At 55.0% G+C, this 16,349-nt stretch overlaps 1 protein-coding gene across 1 annotated transcript; it reads left to right on the forward strand.

Moving 5' to 3' along the window:
- The first annotated feature begins 2,442 nt into the window (after positions 1-2,442).
- VPS45 (vacuolar protein sorting 45 homolog) lies at positions 2,443-15,304 on the forward strand. Its single transcript, XM_014891325.2, has 15 exons — positions 2,443-2,610; positions 2,704-2,838; positions 3,133-3,193; positions 3,672-3,751; positions 4,294-4,362; positions 4,573-4,710; positions 5,033-5,143; positions 6,351-6,485; positions 6,775-6,888; positions 7,140-7,307; positions 9,463-9,621; positions 10,522-10,629; positions 10,889-11,010; positions 12,335-12,466; positions 14,813-15,304. The coding sequence occupies exons 1-15, from the start codon at positions 2,518-2,520 to the stop codon at positions 14,898-14,900; spliced, it is 1,713 nt and encodes a 570-aa protein (XP_014746811.1). The 5' UTR covers positions 2,443-2,517; the 3' UTR covers positions 14,901-15,304.
- Positions 15,305-16,349: the final 1,045 nt, after the last annotated feature.

A 16,349-nucleotide genomic window follows, 5' to 3' on the forward strand; every position in this document is an offset into this window, starting at 1 on the left:
AGGCCTTGGGCTGGAGCAGTGGCCAGTGGGGGCCGGTGGCAAACAGGCCATGTCATGCGCACAGCTCAGCTGATCCCGACGTTGAATCCATTCTTTGTGTCCTGCCAGGAACCTGCCCTTGTTTGTGTCCTGCACAAAGGGATTGTTTGTGTGTCCGGGCAGGGAAATGTCCAGCACAGAAAGGACGGGCCCAGGGTTTGTCCCTGCTGGCTGCACTGTTTGTTCACACAGTGGATCCTGCCCGATGTCTCTGGAGTGTCCCTGTGCTCCAGAATGATCCCTGCCCATTCCATCTCACCCTGTTCCCATCCTGCTCCTGCTGGAGCCACGGCTGGGGGTCAGCACGGTATTAAATAGACATAAAATCCTGTCTCGTTCCTGACAGCTCCAAGTGACTTTCCCCCAAAGCCCTCTGGAGCAGCCAATGAACATATCTGGCACAGGGATGCCACTTCCAAAGGGATGCAGTTGGACCTTGCAATGTTTATTTGGGATTTTTTTTCTCCCCCTCTCACTGTTAGCAGGGGAAGCACAATTGCCTTGTAAAACAATAACAAGGTGAGGCAAAGCCCCTTGTGATTCCTTATCTCCAAAGCTGGGAAGTCATCCAGGACTTATTTTACTGCCAAGAGCATTTTCCTGAGGAGATGCCTGGGACACAAGTGCTGTGTCAGAGTGGAAGAACAGGGAAGGTCAGGATGTTCCCAAGTCACCCAGGAGGTGCTGGGTGGTGTCTCAGGAAGCACAGGCTGCCGTGGCCATTTCTCCTTGGAAGCAGGAGCGGAGAATCCATTGCTTTTGAAATAATTGACACCAAATTCAATTCCTTAAAATAGCAGTGCCATAATCCCGGACAATCCTATTGCCTCAACTTAGGGACCAACATCCGTCCTCGTGCCAGGCCAGGGCAGTTATTGGTGAGGTTAAATCAGGGTTATTTACAGAAATTATACCTGAATAAATTCTTAAGGAAGGTTTAAATTAAAAATTACAGCAAATGCAGAAGTCTTTTCCAGCCTAAACAATTCCATGATTCCAACCACTCCCAGGACATGGAACTGCTCTCCTACCCCACCAGTCTGTGAGGAAGGAAAAGTGTAGAATTTCTGCAGAATAAAAGTTGTTTAAAAGTTGTTTTACCTGCAAACCAGGGATCAACACCCCACTAAGAAGCCTCAGAGATTTGGTTTGTGATTAATTTCATTAAATGACACAAGGGGTTTGTTTTCCCTAGGGACAAGGACAAAGACGTATTTAAAGAGGAGATGACGGCCCGGGTTTGGTTAGTTCACAAATAAAATTCAAAAGCATTTCCAAGGAAACTGGACAATAACTAAACCAGCGCTTTACAGACATTGTATCATTTAACAATAAGGCCAGGAAGCAATCAGATGCAATTAAACCCCGATTTTTTTATTCCATTTGCCATTATTCTGTGTATCCTTTGGCCAGGAGCACCCACACACTCCTGAAGGCATCAGTTTGGATATGAGAAACAAAATCAGGCAAGAAATTAAAAATGTAAGAAAGAAAATACTGGGGTTGTATTTTTCTAGGTAAATCTCTATTTAAACCATTCAGATCTTTGGGGTTTGTGTGAAGATCCGTACATGTGCAAAGCTCCCCAGCCTCCAGGAAACAAGACCCAAAGTGTTTGGAATTGAAAAGTAAAATCTCGGCAGGAAATTGAAGGATTAAAGACACAAAGGTGTCCGTCACTCTGAGAGGAAGTGGGGAGCCGCTTAATTGGAAGTGAAAGGCAGGACATCACCATTAATTAATTGTTATCCTCAGCTATAAATAGGGCTTTGGCAGCGGAGGAGTGCCTGGCCCCGGGTCAGCTCTGTCCCGCCGGGAATAGCTCCTAATCCCGGCGTCCTGCTCCCGGGATTAGCGGGGCCGGGCTGGTCCCGGAGCTCACCCCGAGTTTCCAGGAGCAGCTGTGCCCCGTGCTCAGTGAAACCGAGACACATCCTCTGTCCTTGGGGACCCCCGGCTGTGCCGAGCATTCCTGGGGGCTTGGGGTGCCCCAATCTGGGATGTTTGGGGTGGTTTGGAGTGGGTTTGGGTAGATTTGAGGGGCTTCGTGTGTGTTTGGGGTGGGCTTGGGTGGGTTCGGGTGGATTTGGTTTATTTTAGGGTGGATTTAGCGTGGGTTGGGGCGGGTTTGTGTTGTTTTAAGGTAGGTTTGGGGTGGGTTTAAGTGTGTCTGGGGTGATTCTGTTTGGGTTCAGTCTCAAGCTGCTCAGCCCGCCCCGAGCCATTTCCACCGCTCCGGTCCCCGGGAGGGGAAAGACGGGCCGGGGCTGCGGCCGCTCCCGCTGCCGGACTACAGCTCCCAGCAGGCATCGGGGTGGCGGAGGCCGCTCCCGCTTCCGGACTACAGTTCCCAGCAGGCACCGGGCTGGCGGAGGCCGCTCCCGCTGCCGGACTACAGCTCCCAGCAGGCACCGGGACCGGGCGGAGCGGGGCCGAGGCGGGTCAGAGCCGGCCCGGTAGAGGAGCATCCCCGTCAAGATGAACGCGGTGCTGGCGGTCCGGCAGTACGTGTCCAAGATGATCGAGGACAGCGGCCCCGGCATGAAGGTGCTGCTGATGGACCGGGAGACGGTGAGCGGCGGGGCCGGGAGCGCGGAGGGCGGCGGGGCCGGGAGCCGGGCCCAGGGGCCGCCGTGACGGGCGCTGCTGCCTTGCCGCCCTCAGACCGGCGCCGTGAGCGTGGTGTACACCCAGTCCGAGATCCTGCAGCGCGAGGTTTATCTCTTCGAGCGCCTCGACTCGCCCAACAGGGAGCCCATGAAGCACCTCAAGGCCATCTGCTTCCTGCGGCCCACCAAGGTACGGACCAGAGTGGAAGGAAACGGCCTCAAATCGTACTGGGGAGGTTTAGGTTGGATATTCAGGAAAACTCCTTCATGGAAAGGGTTGTTCAGCCCTGTTACAGGGCAGTGGTGGAGCCACCGTCCCCGGAATTGTTCAAATCCGTGTGGATGTGGCAGTGGGGGTCCGTGGTGGCCTTGGCAGTGCTGGGGGAATGGCCGGACACCAAGATCTCAGAGGCTTTTCCAACCCTAACGATTCCATGACTCCGTATTGCTTAACTCTGCTCTCCCTGGTGCTGTTTCCATCCAGGAGAATGTGGAGCTCCTGGTGCAGGAGCTGCGAAGGCCCAAGTACAGCGTCTACTTCATCTGTGAGTATGAAGAGTCCAGTGGTCCTGGAGGTCCATAAATCTGGAACAGGCTTTGCATCCCAGTGTGGATGGCACAGGCTTCACACACAGCACCTTCCTGTGCCGGGTGTGTCAGTCAGTCCCATGTGTCCTGCTCGTGCCACGGGATGTTCCATGAGTTTGGGAATGAGGCGGAATGACTCCAGCTGGTTTGGGGTTGAAGTCCAGTCCTCTAGCCCAGGAATTAGTCAGTAGGATCCCAGGAACTGGGTGAAGTGGCCTCTAGATGTCATTGTGGCTCTGCAGGATGCAGTGGGACCAGGCGCTGGGAGATGGGCAGGGAATGAGTTGGGAGCATCCCCGGGAGGTGGCTCAGGATTCCAACACCTGCAGGTGCGGGGTTAGAGGGTCTCTGTGGGATCTGCTCCAGAGGGGATCAGACTAGTTGTCTCACAGGATCTGCATGGAGCCCCACTGTCCCTTCCGTGTTTCCTCCCAGATTTCAGCAATGTCATCAGCAAGAGCGATGTGAAGGCCTTGGCTGAGGCCGATGAGCAGGAGGTCGTGGCTGAAGTCCAGGTGAAGTTTGGATGTTTTAAGTAGATCCAAACCCAAAGGCAAAGGGAAGGTCCAGGCTGTCAGACACGGGGAGCAGGAGGGCTGTTGTTCCCAACAGGTTCATGACAGGCCTGTGTGGGAGGAGGGATGGACAAAAATGTGGCATTGAGAAAGATAGAAAAGGTCCCATTCTTCTGTGCTCTCACAGCTGCTGCTGTTGGTGCTGCCAGGTTCGAATCCATGTGGATGTGGCACTTGGGGACATGGGTTAGTGGTGGCCTTGGCAGTGCTGGAGGGATGGTTGGACTCGATGGCCCTTAAAGGGCTTTTCCAAAGTCAGTAATTCCATGGTTCCATGTTTGTGGTGCTGATGAAGATCTGGGCACTGGAGCAATGCACAGTACCAACGGGAGGGGAGTTGCCAGAGGGGTTTGGGGTGGAGGAAGGAAGGATGCTCCAATCCAGTGTGTCTAGCTGGTGGTGGGGCTGGGTGGCCAGTGCTGGCACATGGCTCTCCTGGGATCAGGGTTAGAGACACAGCACTGTCCTGCTCCCCTCCCCAGGAGTTCTACGGTGACTACATTGCAGTGAACCCACACGTCTTCTCCCTCAACCTGCTGGGCTGCTGTCGGGTAGGAACACAGCGACCACGGGGGGCTGCTGGAGGGGCAGGGGAACGGGCCTTGGCAAGGACAGGAACACCAGGGAGTTGGGGTTGAGCCCTTGGGTTCCTGCTGCTCCAGTGCAGCTGTGCTTTCCTGTGAGACTTCAGGACTTAGAAACAGAGATGTGGGAAAGTTTGGGACCGGTGCATCCGTGTGAGATGCAGCCTTTCCTTCCAGGGCCGCAGCTGGGACCCGGCTCAGCTCACCAGGACGACCCAGGGGCTCACTGCTCTGCTCCTGTCCCTGAAGAAGTGCCCCATGATCCGGTACCAGCTCTCCTCAGAGCCAGCAAAACGCTTGGCCGAGTGTGTGAAGGTGAGAGGAACCCACAGCACATCCCTTTGGGATGAATTCAGCCTTGGTTAATTTTTTTACACGTGGATCCACTGGAGGAAAACACCTGTGTTCAGTAAATTCCTGTGAATTCCATCATTGGAATTGAGAGGCCCAGCACTGGGCAGGTCATGTCAGCTGGAGTACAGCGTTCCTGGGAGCAGTGTCCCTTCAGCTCCTCCCTGGCAGTGCAGACAAAGCAGCACAGTTGGGGTTTCACCCTCCCTTCCCTCTGTGCCTAAGTCCACACCGAGAGGGAGCCTTTTCCAGGTGTCCAAGTGGGATTTCTGCCGTTTCTCCACAGCAAGTGATCACGAAGGAATACGAGCTGTTTGATTTCCGGCGCACTGAGGTCCCGCCCCTGCTCCTCATCCTGGACCGGTCGGACGATGCCATCACCCCACTCCTGAACCAGGTGAGTCACAGGCTGTGAGTCACGTCCCAGGTGTGCCAGGCTGGGGCAGCAGCTGGAGTTCCACCCCTGGCAGGTCATGGGTTGGATGTAGGAGAGAAAAGTGTCGCTCCCCAGCCCCAATCCCTGCAAAATCCCTCTTTTATCCCCTGGCTAGGTTTTCCAGACCTGAGTGGGGGGTTGTTTGTGCTGGCTTCAGTGGCAGATGGACCCAGCACCCTGGAAAACAGGGCCACCAGCATTTCTGTGTGGCTTCTGGAGCCCCAGTGCTTTGCAGGGCCTTTCCCAAGGGCTGTTTGTGGGGCTGTGGGCAGCACACAGCTGTCGAGTGACCTTGCCCTGCCGAGTCTCCCTCTGTTATCGATGGCTGCTGGATTTGCTGGGAGCCGTTGGATTTATTTGTTCCATGCTGTGCTGCAGATCCTGGCAGGGTCTGTTGGTCTCTCTTCGTTTCTGTGGGATTCCCTTGGAACCTGGGGATCAGCAGCCCCAGAGTGGCTGTAACACCAGTTCTGCAGGAGCTGCAGGTGACATCTGTGTCACAGAGGAGTGTGGCTGTTTAGGACTGTGCTCAGCATCAGGCGTTTTCTGCTGTTTCAGGATTTCCTATCCCAAAGAGATTCCCAGGGATGTACATGCAGTGTTGGGCATGGCAGGGCTCTGATCAGCTGCCACTGTTCTCTCTGGGTTATTATTAGACTTCTCAGGATAAAAATAGAAACTCCTGATGTGCAGAAATACTCCTGCCAGTGGAGCATGTAGGGAATTCTGCGTGGAACTGGGGGATCTCTCCCTGCCTGGGCAGAAAGTTGGGGGGTTTGGTGGCCAACAGAGGTGTTGGAACAGGAACGTTAATCCCCATCCCTCTTTGGTCTCTTTTGAAGGTACCTGCAGGAATTCCTGATCTGGTGGGAGGTAAACATAAACAGGATAGTTTAATGTCCCTTCCAACCCAAACCATGCCACTGTAATTCTGGAAAGGCCCTGGAGGGGGCCGGTTTCCCTCTGCACTGTCTCCCCATCTGATTATTTATCAGTGATGTGTATTTTTATCGGAACGTCCTGGCTGGTTGAGGGACACACTCCCAGACTCTGCTGTGTGTCCTGGGGTAGCAGGAGCAGCTCTGGCTGGGTTCAGCTGAAGTCCATTGATTTCCCAGTGCTGTGTCTCACCAAGGTCATCCCTTTGCCTTCCTCTGTCCCCTGGCAGTGGACGTACCAGGCCATGGTCCACGAGCTGCTGGGGATCAACAACAACCGCATCGACCTGTCCCGAGTGCCAGGGATCAGCAAGGACCTGCGGGAGGTCGTCCTGTCAGCTGAGAACGATGAGTTCTACGCCAATGTAGGTGTCCTGGGGGGCTTCAGCAGCACCCAAATCTGAGGGTTTGCCCCGGGGAAGGAACTTCCCGATGACTTTGAGCCTCAGGGTGGGTGGGGATGTGCCATTCGTGACCGTCAGCGTACAGCAGCAGTGGCGTCTGATATGAGACAACCTGTCCTGTTTGTAATTTGATTTCAAGCCCTGCTGCAGGTTTTTGGGGAATGGAGCCACTTTCTCCCAGCTGCTCAAGGCTCTTCCTTGGTCAAGACTCATGTGAGTTTCCTTCTGCTTCCTGTCTTGTTCCACACAGAACATGTACCTGAACTTTGCTGAGATTGGCACCAACATCAAGAACCTGATGGAGGATTTCCAGAGGAGGAAGCCAAAGGAGCAGCAGAAGCTGGAGTCCATTGCGGATATGAAGGTAGGGACAAAGTCCATCCCAGCTGTGTCCCATCCTTTAATGTTAGGAATAAATAAAAAGTACATCCCTCCCAGAAATCTCCTGGTAATGAGAGAGATCCTGTGGGCTCATGGGATCAAGGTGTCTGAACCTCTGCACGCCTGCACAGGGCTTGGATTGCTGGGAATTTGTACAATTTATGGCTGGCTGCACCCACCTTCTATCTCCTGCTTTTCCCTGGAAGCACCCCCTGCCTCAGTTTCCCATCACAGGCCTTTGTGGAGAACTACCCTCAGTTCAAGAAGATGTCAGGCACTGTGTCCAAGCATGTGACAGTGGTGGGGGAGCTGTCCCGGCTCGTGGCAGAGCGGAACCTGCTGGAGGTGTCAGAGGTGGAGCAGGAGCTGGCTTGCCAGAATGACCATTCCAGCGCCCTCCAGGTACTCATCCTGCCTCTGCATCGGGGAGGGGGCTCATCCTGTCGCTCCCCTGGGAGTGGGGATTGGGTGCTGGGAGGCAGTGGGAGCTCTGTGTGCAGATACCCTGTGGGGAGGGACACTGGATGTGGAATTGTTCCTCAGTGCTCAGCTCAGATGGGAATGAGTCATCGTTAATAACTGGCTTGAGAAGCATCTTTGCAAATCCTGTCCTTACATCCCACAATCCAACATTCTTTCATTATATTCAGCCACTTGGCTTCTGGCAGGCACCAGGATAAAACAACCTCAGATGCCATGCAGGAGCTGATGTGTTTGTTGGGCAGGAGAAGAGCTGGAATCCATGGAATTGTCTTTACCTGTTTTTTAAAGCAAAACCACTGGAAAGTCTCTTAGATCCAAGATTCCTTTGGCAGAGAGGCCTGGAAAAGCTGGAGAGAGGCTCTGTGACAGCTGAACGTGGCCCCTTGTGCTGTGACCGGAGCAGGGTCTGGCAGAGTCAGTGGTGATGGATTCAGGCTGGTGTTCAACAGCAGCTTTGGGATGGGGCTGGCTCTGAGCAGGGTTGGAGCAGCCACTCGCTTCTGAGAAATGATTCCTTGATTTTCGGTAGCAGAGGGGGATTCCCAGCATGTAACAGACCCTTGCATGGCACTGGGGAAGCAGAGGGACTTGGAAATGAGGAAAAGCATCTCCAGCAGGTTTGAGATAAAGTTTCCCCACTTCTGTGATTCTGAACGCCAGGTGGTGGCCAAGGGGGTAACACTGGACTGTCCCCAGATGTGGAATGTGCTCCCATCCCCTGGGCTGCTGCTTCTCTATGGACAGCGAGTGTAGGGATGGGATTCCATAGCTGGTGTCTGGCAGGATTTACATGGCTGAGTATGGAACTGGGAATGCAGCCAGGAATGTGTTTGCTGGAAGCAGTCTCTGAGGTCCTCGTGCTGTATCACTGTCTCCAGCTCAGGTTGTTGCGCTTTAAAAGTCAAATATTCCCAGTCTGCTCCTTCCCTGTGCCATGAGCCATGATTTTTGATGGAATATACATAGCACAGAGCTGTGCCGTGGTGTTCCTGGGGTCACCTTGGTGTTCCTGGGGTCACCTTGGTCCTGCTCTACACCAGCAGTGTTTCTGCAGTTTTAGAGCAGAAATGCTGCCTCAGTTTCATTGCAGCCCTGTGCCTGAAGAGCTCTGTTGTATTTCCAGCAACTGAGGCCACTGGGAGATATATGCAGCAGCTTAAAAGTAAATGGAAAATCCTGTAAGTGGGATCTTTGTCCCTGCAGCCACCCCGCCTTAGGCTGTCCCTGCTGTGGCTCCCAGTGGCAGCGAGAGGGGCAAGGCCACAGGACAAGAAGCAGCAGCCAGAGCCCGGAATAAGGGTGGAATTGTTCTCCCTTGATGTCACTTCAGGGATTGTTGGATCTCTGGTGACCTTGGGCCCCGCAGTCTGGGACATTTGGGTTCTTCCTCCCCTGGGCTCTCATTAACCCTGACACAGTACATGAGCCCTGGGAGCTGAATGGAGGGTTGGAATCCCAGCTCCTGCCATGGACAATGGCTGTTCTGTTCTGTGCTTCCTGCTGGTCCTGGCACTGCCAGCACAGGAACCTCCCTGGGGCTCCAGCCCTCCCCTCACAGGTGGATTCCTGACCTTGAATGGTGGAATTCCTCTTGATCCTCCTCACAGCCAGGATTTTATGCTGTGTTTTTGTCACTAGTCAGCATCAGTCAAATAGATGCCAACAAGCACCAGGGCCAGGGTGGTGAATCCAACAGCAGAATCTGGAGTGATAACAGATCCCTGTTCTTCCCTGTAGCTCGGATCTCTCTTCCCATTCTTTAATTCCTTCCCTTCTTTGCTTCCGAAAGTGCAGTTTGTTCCTCCATGTTTCACATCCAATTGTTTGCTGAGACTTTGATGCCTCTGCCTCGCACCTTCCAAAAAGGAAATGGAGTTGGAGGGATTGCCTGAGGGGATTTTTGGAGTGGTGGAACCTGTAGGGTGGCTCTGCTCAAGCTGGAAAGACCCCGGCAGAGCTTGGAGGTGTCTGAAAGTGCCAGTGAAGGCAGCGTGACTCCAAGTCGCTCAGGCTGCGGGCACCGGAGCAGCCCGGGGTGGCCCCGCGTCCCTGAGGTGCCGTGTGTGTCCTGCAGAGCGTGCGGCGGCTGCTGCAGAGCCCGCGGGTGTCGGAGCTGGACGCAGCACGGTTGGTGATGCTCTACGCGCTGCGCTACGAGCGCCACGGCAGCAGCGGCCTCCCGGCACTGCTGGAGGAGCTGCGGGGCCGCGGCGGCACCGACAGGTACCGCAAGGTAACCGCGGGGTGGGGGGGGGACAGGACCGGGGCAGGTACCGGGAGGTGACCCCGGGGTGGGGCAGAACCGGGGCAGGCACCGGGAGGTGACCCCGGGGTGGGGCAGGTACCGTGAGGTGACCCCGGGGTGGGGCAGGACCGGGGCAGGTAGCGGGAGGTGACCCCGGGGTGGGGCAGGAGCAGGGGCAGCCCCACAGGATGGGGGGAATCGCTGCTCTTTGGGGTGAAATCTGCCTGCTCCGGGTCAGCCCAGGGTTGTGTTGTTGTACAGAGCTCTGAGCTCTGCTGGGACCTGTGGGTGTGACTTTAAAAGGTGTTTTAAATCAGTGACTCGGTTTTCATTTCTTAAATGAGTGATGTTGGGGGTTGGACTCCAGAAGTCCCTTCCACTGCCTGGTCTGTGATATTATGAAGGATTTAATAAAGAAGGCATGGCAGGAGCCTGCTGGGAGGGCAGTGTGGCACGTACATGGGCCTGGGATGTGCTTCCTCTCGTCTTTTCCTCCCCCACTTTCCCCAGCTTCTGCAGCACAGGCAGTGGCTGCAGCGAGGGGCTGGGGATGGAGAGGAGCTGGCAGGGAGGGAACAGGTGGCAGTGCCAGGAGCAGCTGGGGAGGAGGTGGAGGAGCGGGATGATGTCACCTCGTGTGGAGGAGCTGATGTCGCTGCTGCAGGCGATGGAGATGAAGCCTCTCCTCAAGCAGGAGGGTCGGGGCGGACTGGGGGGTGTGGGGATGCTGCTGCTCTGCCCCCTCACCTCCATGTGCAGTTGCATTGGGATCACCTCCGTGGCTCCTTGTCCCCATTCCAGACCTCCATGAGGTGTCTGCAGTGACTCCTCCCCAGAGCCTGGAAGGAGTTCCCAGGCTGACAGGGCTCCTGCCCTCTCCCTGCACAGCTGGTGTCCGCCGTGGTGGAGTATGGAGGGAAGAGGGCCCGAGGCAGTGACCTGTTCAGCCCCAAGGATGCCGTGGCCATCACCAAGCAGTTCCTCAAAGGCCTGAAGGTACCGAGCTGCCGTGGGGAAAAGGGGACAGACTCGACCAAAACTGCAGAGGAGGAGCAGGAATGCTGTGGGCTGCTGGCTCACTGAGGTTTCACAGAGAGGGCAGTGGCTTCAGGGCCTGATTCCACTGAGAACAATGGCAGTGAGCTGCTGGAGAGCTTCTCCAGTCCCCAATTCACGGGTACTGAATCCTGCTGTGCCTCTGCTGATCCTTCTTCCCTGCTGGGCCACTCCCTAAAGAGTTTCTCTCCGGCTGCAGGGCATTGAGAACGTGTACACCCAGCACCAGCCCCTGCTCCAGGAAACCCTGGACCAGCTCATCAAGGGAAAGCTCAAGGACAGCCAGTATCCCTACCTGGGCCCCAACACACTCCGGGACAGGTATGTGGGGCCTTTGGGGCAGAGCCTGCACTGGGACACATCCCTGGTGTCCCCAGCGCTGTCCCCACAGTGGGGTTGGACTGATGATGAACAGAACTGGGGCTTGGCACAGAAATCTCTTGGATGTGGAGATCTGATACTGATATTCCCAAGAATGTTCCCTGGAGCAGGCTCCCAGGACTGGGATATGTCTCATCCTGGTTTGCTGGCTTGGATGTGCCATTCCCATTGGGAGGCTCAGGTAAAGGATGAAGCCCTTGCTCATCAGAGCTGGCTCTGTGATGTCTGTGTCATCTGGTGTTTGGGGACTGCCAAAAATAGCCCAACTGCAGCTCTCCTGCCCGGGCCAGTACTGTTCCCAATGGGATCCTGCTGGAGAGGGTCATGCAGACCTAACCCAGACTCTGGGGAGACACAGGCTTTGGGTGGTTAGTGGTGATACAGATCACGTTGGGAAAGGACTGCACTCACCTTTACCATGAATTTTCCCTGCTTTCCCACATCCCCTTGAGCAGGCAGGAAGTGGTGTGGGGATCCACGGAAATCTAGTGGCCAGCATGCTCCGGGTCATGCTGTCCATGCACTGATCCAAGAAAGAAATCCCTGGTGTTGGTCCTTCCAAGGGATTGGGAGGGTGGTTACAGGAAAGGGAAGGAGCAGCTCACTTGAAAGCAGGATGGACACAGCACACCTGAGTTTGTGTTGGGATGGGGGAAGGCACTTCCTTCCTTTCCCCCTTTCCTCTTACTTGGCCTTTCTCTACCATGCCACATTTCCCTGCTGGCTGGGAAATGTCCCCTCAGGTGAACTGAGGCACAAATCCTGATCAGTCACAAGCACGAGCTGCCCCGAGCCTGGGAGCTCCAAGGCAGCGCCGTGTCCTTGCCTGACTCTGGAATTGATCCTGATTTCCCAGCCCCAGCAGATCATGCATTAAACATGGGCGTGTGGATCCACAGGGATTGGGGTGGTGCTGCTGGAGGCTGCTTGGGGCTGTGGGTGAAAGTTCAGGAGAGGAGAGGTTTTGGGGAATTCAATGGGTTGTTTTCAGCTCCAAGCCCAGCACATTACAGGGATGAGGGAGGGTCTGGAGGAGGCACCCGTGGGATCATCAATCCCTGCCTCCAAGGTGCAGGATTTATCCTTGACTTTGTCTGATCCCAACTCAGTATTTGTGGCTGCACCATCCCAGAAAATGTCCAAGGCCAGGTCGGACAGGGCTTGGACCCACCTTGTGTGGTGGAAGGTGTCCCTGCCACGAACGAGATGAGCTTTTAGGTCCCTTCAACCCAAACCATTGCATGATTTTGTGCCTTTATGCCAGGCCTCAGGACATCATCGTGTTCCTCATCGGGGGGGCCACCTACGAGGAGGCTCTGGCTGTGTTCAACCTGAACCGCTCCAACCCCGGCGTCCGCATCGTGCTGGGTGGGACCACCATCCACAACACCAGGAGGTAAAATCCACCCCTCTGCAGATCCTGCCTGTCAAACGGCTGGCACAGCAGCAATTTGGGATGCCTGTGGGATGCCCACATGGAAATGGGTGTCGGTGCTCTGGACCCAGCTCTGCTCATGGTTCAGGGACAGATCCCTGAGCTGGAGGTTTAACTTGCATTTCTCTGAGTTCAAGGGCAGGCAAGTAAAGTTTTCCATAGAGTTCTTCTAGTTCATAACACTGGGAAGCCAGAGCAGCACATGGGAATTCAGCACTGAATGAACCTGCAGCTTCTTTGTTGAAGGTGGGCAAAGAACCCTGTCAGTATGGAATTCCCAGTGGGAAATGTCTGGTTTATAAATACAAGTCACTTTTCCTGAACCCAAATTACTCACTTTGGGCACAGGTAAGAATTGAGGCCACAGTGGGAATTTCTTCCCATCGGCACAGCTTGCTGCTGGCCAGGCAGGAGAGCAGGAATTCTCTCCAGATTCCCAATGTTCAGTGTGGGATGGCGTGGAAAATCCTGAGCTGCTGCTGAAGCTCAGGATCTGCAGCTCCATCAGTGGCTCCACTTGGATTGGTGCTGCTAGGAGCCACCTGGGCTGGTTTGGGCTCTGCTGCTGTGCAGTCCCTGAATTATTTACAGAAAAACTGGGTTTCTGTATCCAAATTTGCATTTCAAAGAATGAAGGGGGTGGTGGGGGGGGGAGGAAAATAAAAGTCTGGTGCTTTGGAAGGGCTGGATGTGGCTGGGTCCTGCCTGAGGAGGACAGCAAAGAAACAGCCCTGTCCCAAAGGATCCATTTTCCCTTGGATAAGGTTTCCCTGAGGATGGAAGGACAACAAAGCTGTCTCCTGTCCACTATTATCCACGATTCCAGCACAGTGCCCTAGGATCAGGGATATCTCAGCACATCCGTGAGGTGTCTGATATGAGGAAAGCCAGGTTTTAATGTGTCCCAACCCCTCCCGTAATCCATGGCCTTGCTGATTCCCGTGGGATTAGGGCAGATATGTCACCAGAAACAAGGGGATTTGGGTGTTAATGCACCGAGCAGCCTTGTAAGCACCTAATCCTGGTTCCATTGTTCTTACTCCCTGCTGGAACTGGGACCAACATCTGTGGGCCCAGAGGGGTGGCCCAAAGGATGGAGAATTCGCTCTGCTCTTAGGGATTCCAGAGCAATTCCGCAGGGTTTGGAGGAGAAAGGGTTACAAAGGATCAATAATCGGATAAAAAGGGTTGCCAGGAACATCTGGTGCTGGGGCTGACTCATCCTGGGCAGGTTGAGCACGAACCTGCTGGGACTAATCCCAGGATGTGGGGCCTGACCCAGTTACCCAGTTACAGCTGCAGTGGCGACACTGGATCCTCCTGGGGACCCTCCTCACTGTGCAGGGTTCATTCCTCCTGGGAGTGCCATCTCCAGGCCTTGCCTGGGTGGGGCAAGGGGTGGAGGTACCTGCAGACACCTGTGCTGCGTCCTCACCTGCTCCTGCAGGATCTGCAGGGTCCTGGGAACAGCAGCCTCAGAAAGGGGGGTGGTTTGTGCTGTGGTGCAGCTCATCCCTGGAGGGCAGGTGGGAGTTTGGCTCTTGCCCCCAGTCACTCCAGACTGGGAATGTGCTCAGAGAGGATGTGCCAAGGGACCCTGAGGTGTCACTGGTCACAGGCATAACCTGCTCCGGACAGCACAGAACCAGGAAACGCTAAAAACACCAGTCATTCCCTGCCAGAGCTCAGTTCTGCCTGGTTCTAGTGCCTAAAAATAACCTGGAGGAGGGAGAGCTCAGGCTGGAACACAAAGCCAGGTGTTAGAGCATGTGCCAGTGGGCAGTGCCCTGGCTGTGCCCCCTCCTAGCTGTGTCCAGTGGGACTCAGAACTGGGTGTTGCTGCAGGGTTTTGTGGCAGATTTTAGGGTTCTACTATTTTTCAGACCTCTCGAGATTCAGAACCTGGGCAGGAAGACCTGCTCCAGCCCCAGTTTAGGGGAATCCCATTTCTTAGTATTTGTGGCATGTCTTGGTTTTTTGTATTTCTTTATCTTTTGGGTGGTTTTTTTTAAGCATTGCCTAAAGAATTGAGATCACCTGATCAGCAGATTGAGGGATGAGTCAGCCTGGGAATGGCCATGGTGTCTCATTGCCAGAGGATCCATCCTCAGCAGCATCCTTCCGGGCTGGGAGCATTCCTGCCTTTGGGAGCTGCTGCCAGCCGTGCGTTTGTGATGCCAGCAGGCCTGAGGCTTGTGCTGGGGACAGTCACAGCCCCTCTGGTCTTGGACACCTCTCGAAGAAGTGTCAGGGTGCCATGAGCAGGTCTCTGGCCCTTGTTCCACTGACCCGAACCTTTCCCGGCAGTTTCCTGGAGGAGGTCACAGCCGCAGGATTCCGCGGTCGAAGCGCTGACAGCTCCCAAGTGCCACCAAGGTCCAGCAGCCGACGGTGAATCCTGAAGGAATGAGCACTTCTTTGCACGTTCAGAGCTTTCCCAGAGCAGAGCAGGATCTTCCTGCCCCTGCAGCTGGAGCTTCCCCTCCACACCCAGAGTGGCAGCGAATGCTGGAGCTGGCACTAGCCCGAGGGCAAGGATATGTCCCCACTGCAGCTCCTCATTGTGCCCTCACAAACAGCTCCAGGACTGGGATTGTCACCTGAGGAGAGCCTGGGAAAGCCCTTGAATCCCTGCAGCTCCTGGCTCTTTACCAGGACACACGATGAGTCCCGTGAGGAACCCAGTGATGCTGCCCCATGCGGGGGGAGCAGCTGTGGGGTGCGTGGCTGTGGCACAGGAGCCCTTTGCTCTCTTGTCTGTATATGTTGAATCCTATTAAATCCCCCACTTTGGCCGAATCTGTCTGCTAGATGATTCCCACTTTCCCTTTCCCAATGCCACAAGGTGCAGTTACAGCCCGAGCCTCCATGAGAGCCTTTGCTCCCCTCCAGGGCCACACCAAGGAACCTGCAAGTGCATTTCCAGCTCTGCTCCCTGGCCTCTAATCAGCACTTGATTGGGAATTAACAAGCCAGATCAAATGAAATGAGCTCCTAAATCCCTGGGAATTATCTTGGCATCACAACTAAGTCCTGTTGATGTGGGATAGAGCAGAGCCCTGCGGGGAGGAGGGGACGTGGCCCAAGGGGTCCTGGGCAGCTCTTTGGGGAAGGGAGGGGAGATCACAACCTGTGCTGGGGGTGGTTCTCTGCCCACAGCCAGGGGCGGAACTGGGTGGGCACCTGTACAGTGAATTTTGGGTTCTTGGGACATGCAGAGCTGCAAGTGAATTCTCCCTTAGTCGTGAGTCAGGTCTCTGACAGCCTGAGACCCCAGCATAGGGGAGCTGAGTCCCAGCCATCAGAGGATATTGGGCAGCCCTCTGCCCCATCCACTCTTGCAGCAGCCAGAAGAGCATGTGTCCTCATTAAACTCCGTTTGCCTTCCAGGCAGCAGCTTCACACTTGATATCCAGAGGCAGAATGCTGTGTGTGAGGTGTTAAATACCTAAATAAACCAGGAGTTTTCTTCTCTGCAAGAAGAGGAGATTTTGGCAATAGCTGTTTATTATGGAACAGCACACCCAGACACACTCAGGGCCAGTGAACATCAGGGCCAAGTGTAGCAAAGGGGCCATGTGAACAGAGGGAGAGACACAAACGCCCCTTGGAGAGGCTTTTCGTTCTGCCCACAGGGATGGGGATGAGAAGCTGCACAGACCATGCCACCTGTCCCACTGCTGAGCAGCCTCCAGGGTCGGCCTCACTGCTGGAGGTGCAGCCGCCTGTTTCTGGTACAGAAATGGGAGACGAGTTCCCTCCTGTCTCCTTCCTTCCATGTAAATTGTTGATGTTTCCAGCTCTGAATCATTGGTCACATCCTTCACAGTGTGACTCACTGTCG

This window comes from Sturnus vulgaris, chromosome 31, assembly GCF_052056855.1.
Source record: "Sturnus vulgaris isolate bStuVul1 chromosome 31, bStuVul1.hap1, whole genome shotgun sequence".
Taxonomy (NCBI): Eukaryota; Metazoa; Chordata; class Aves; order Passeriformes; family Sturnidae; genus Sturnus; species Sturnus vulgaris.